The following is a 3934-nucleotide window of genomic DNA, read 5'->3' as shown; positions in this document are numbered from 1 at the left end:
GCTAGTTATAATCTTCTTCTGCTCTCTCCATTGTTTTTGTTTTTTGATTTCTTTTATTCTGTTTATTTCCATCTCCATCTTTCACACAAAAGAACTTTCTCAACTGTGTGGTTATCCTTAGCTACCTGCTCATATTAGGGGCTGGTATTAAAGTGCCAAGTGAAGGGGCACCTGGGTGGCTCAGTCAGTGAAGTGTCTGCCTTCAGCTCAGGTCCTGATCCCAGGGTCCTGGGATCAAGCGCTGAGTTGGGCTCCCTGCTCAGCGGGGAGCCTGCTTCTCCCTGTCCCTCTGCCTGCCGCTCCCCCTGCTTGTGCAGTCAAATAAATAAAGTCTTAAAAAAAAAAAAAAAGTGCCGAGTGGAAGTTCTGTGAGGGCAGTTTGTCAGCTGGTGGGAACTTCACTCCCGGAAGAGAACCCACCACCCTCGCTCTCTCGCTCTGGTGGAATTGTACCCTTTGTAAGATAGAGTCCTAGCTATCTTGTTAGCCACAGGATTCCTGCATCTAGAATTTAGTGGGTGCTCGATAAATATTTGCTGTTATTATGAAACCTCTTGGAGCCTCACTACACTCTATCTTTTTTTTTTTTTTAAATGTACCTAGCAGGTGTTCTGAGAAGAGATGGTAGATGGAAAGCACCTGGCACAGTGCTTAGTATTTAGCAGATTAGTTACAAATAATAACAGGTAGCAGTCATTGTTCCTGTTATTTCCACGGGCAACAGGGCAGTGGCTTCATGACCATCTGTGGTCACCAGTGGCCAGGCTAAATATAGAGGCAAAGCACAGTACTTGTTGAGACGCTAGTTATTATAGTACAAATCAAGGAAGCAAGGAGAAGGCTCAAGATAACAGCCTCTGACATTCAAAGTGTAGAAAATCCGAGGACGTCCAGTCTTGAACTGTGACTGAGAAGAAAGGTGGGTAGTGACGCTGCAGCACCAGAGACTCTGGAACAGCCATTCGCGTAGAATGCTCTTCTCCTGCTCTCTCAGGCTCTTAGGAGCAATTGAGCGGTAAAGGCACTGGAGGAGGGTAAAGAATATGCCAGTCCTCCCCCTGAACCCAGGCACGCTATCCATATAGCAGGCAGGCTGATGGATTGTCTCTTTTGGAATAGGTTTAAAATATATGTCTATAGTTTAAAGAAGAAAAAAATATTCAGACAGCACAAGAGGGTACTTGAAGAAAGATGGAAAGGTCAGGATTCCTATCACCCCCAAACCTTCACACAGATTCCCCAGAGATAATCAGTTATGTCTCAGTGATCTTTTTATGCATGCACAAGAATAGATGCCTATTTTTTCACAGATGGGCTCTAAAAAACTTCTGAAACGTGCCTCCCTCCCCAGTTCATTCATCCTGAATATCTTTGCATATCAGTATATTTAGACTTACCTCATTTTTAAACAAATGCTCTATTCATTAAGATAATGTAATAGATACACTCCCAGATCTGGATGGTTTAACAAAAGTGAGGTTTATTTCTCATTTATCTAAATCCAGCCCGTGGCAGGGAATGTGTGTGCAGGGAGGCGGGGAAGTGTGCTGTTCCTAGCACTGATTCAGGGATCCAGGATGACCAAGGCCCTGCCAACTTCATGTGTGTGCAGGGAGGCGGGGAAGTGTGCTGTTCCTAGCACTGATTCAGGATGACCAAGGCCCTTCCAACTTCAACACGTGACTTCCACACGGTGGCTTCTAAGGTCACCCTGGGTGTTGATATCCAGGAAGCAGATGGGGAGAGTGTGGAGGAAGGCAAGGTTTGTTTTAAATGAGCCAGGCCTAGAAGAGACGTGTATCACTTCGGCCTACATTCCACTGGCCAGAATCAGACTCTGTCCGAGGTCAGTACTAGGCCCGGTCCTGGCCGGACAGCTGCTTCCTACGGCTGGACACTGTGGAGGAAAAGCACAAACCTTAGGTTGGCAGTGAGCTGCTCTGCCACAGACACACTGGAGAAATACGTCATTTATTTAAGCCTCAAGAGGCCAGCTTTCCTCTTCTCTCTCTTCTGCTTTTCTACTTGACTTTTGTCAAAGGCAAATTGTAAACTATGGAAAAGTATTACCTGGGACGATATGTACACTGGTTCAGATGTGGTGTGGTGGGGAGGAACACCATCAAGGAAAAGCCTTTAAAAGATGCATATATTTGACCCAAGAACACATCTAAGGACATGTCCTAGGGAAATTCGTGGGTAACTGCTCACACTGCATGTAGGAGGATGACTGTAAGCCACCCAGGTGCCCGACATTAGAGACCTGTGTACACTTACGATGCCTCCATATAATGGAATACAGGTGGTTAAAATAATTGTGTAGATACCTGCAAACACAAAAATGTCCATAGTTATGATAAAAGACTCCTAAACAGTATTAGTAAATTTTTAAAAATAAATTGGTTACTTGTGGCAAAAAAGGCTGGAGGACATACATTAAAATATTCATAATATTTATCCCTGGGTAAGAGGACTATTCTCTTGTTACACATTTATATAATGCCTGAATGTTTTACCATTTGAAAAAAACAGTGAAGCTATTTTCAGCTTGAAACAAGCAAACAAAAAATGTAGATAAAGGCAACTGGAGCTTAGGTGACTGAAAGCAAGTATGTGAATCAGACCTGGCGTCCCAGCCCCTGTGCGGCGGGCCTGTCACCCGACACTCAAGCTGCTATCGTGAGCACTTTTCCCTGTTGAAGTGACTGGCTTTCGTCAGGCCGGTCCCCGGTTATAATGGGAGACAAGGGGCCTCCGGGCAGTCCACAGCAGCCCCCTCCCCCGGCGCGCCCTGTCGGCGGCTCGGCGCGCTGGGGCGCGCGGGGCCTCCGGCCTCTGCATGGGGAACACCATCAGGGCCCTGGTGGCCTTCGTGCCCGCCGACTGCTGCCAGAGCTACATGGTCAGAGACCTCCGGGAGATGCCGACGGACAAGATGGTGGATCTGAGCGGGAGCCAGCTCCGCCGCTTCCCCGTGCACGTGTGCTCCTTCCGGGAGCTGGTCAAGCTCTACCTGAGCGACAACCACCTCAACAGCCTGCCTCCCGAGCTGGGGCAGCTCCAGAAGCTGCAGATCCTGGCCCTGGATTTCAACAACTTCAGGGCTCTGCCTCAGGTGGTGTGTACGCTGACACAGCTCTGCATCCTCTACCTGGGTAACAACAAACTTTGCGACCTCCCCAGGGAGCTGAGCCTGCTCCAGAATCTCCGGACCCTGTGGGTCGAGGCCAACTGCCTCACCCAGCTGCCGGATGTGGTGTGCGAGCTGAGGCTCCTGAAGACGCTGCACGCCGGCTCCAATGCCCTGCGTCTGCTGCCAGGCCAGCTCCAGCGCCTCCGGGAGCTGCGGACCATCTGGCTCTCGGGCAACCTGCTGACGGACTTCCCCGCTGTGCTGCTGCACATGCCCTTCCTGGAGGTGATCGATGTGGACAGGAACAGCATCCGGTACTTCCCCAGCCTGGCCCACCTGTCAAGTCTGAAGCTGGTCATCTATGACCATAATCCTTGCAGGAACGCACCCAAGGTGGCCAAAGGTGTGCGCCGTGTGGGAAGATGGGCAGAGGAGACGCCAGAGCCCGACCCCAGAAAAGCCAGACGCTATGCTTTGACCCAGGAGGAAAGCCAGGACGGAGAGGGACCTATCCTGCCGTCTCTGCTTCTTCCTCCCAACTCCTGAAGAGCTTCAGTTGTCAGTCAAGGCCAAGGACACAACTCCAGCATCTTCTGGAGGCCTCTCCTTTAGAGTGCAAAGGACTGCTCTGGGACATGTGGGGCCCTCTGCCAGTCGGGGGCTGATGTAATGAGAAGAAATGCCTCAATCACACCAAGAAGAAAACATTTCTGGCCAAAACCTCCCCCAAAGCGAAGCTGTGTGCTCTTGGTAGCAATGAGGACTTCCCTGACAGAAAATCAGCTTCTCCAACAGATATTT

At 49.7% G+C, this 3934-nt stretch overlaps 1 protein-coding gene across 1 annotated transcript; it reads left to right on the top strand.

The window, feature by feature from the left end:
* Positions 1-2839: 2839 nt before the first annotated feature.
* On the top strand, positions 2840-3679 carry LOC103680941 (leucine-rich repeat-containing protein 10). The gene has a single exon (XM_008710449.1). The coding sequence runs from the start codon at positions 2840-2842 to the stop codon at positions 3677-3679; it is 840 nt and encodes a 279-aa protein (XP_008708671.1).
* The last annotated feature ends 255 nt before the right edge of the window (positions 3680-3934 follow it).

The sequence above is a fragment of the Ursus maritimus genome, unplaced genomic scaffold (assembly GCF_017311325.1).
Source record: "Ursus maritimus isolate PB19 unplaced genomic scaffold, ASM1731132v1 scaffold_568, whole genome shotgun sequence".
NCBI classification, from domain to species: domain Eukaryota; kingdom Metazoa; phylum Chordata; class Mammalia; order Carnivora; family Ursidae; genus Ursus; species Ursus maritimus.
This window is presented reverse-complemented; position numbering and strand designations above follow the sequence as displayed.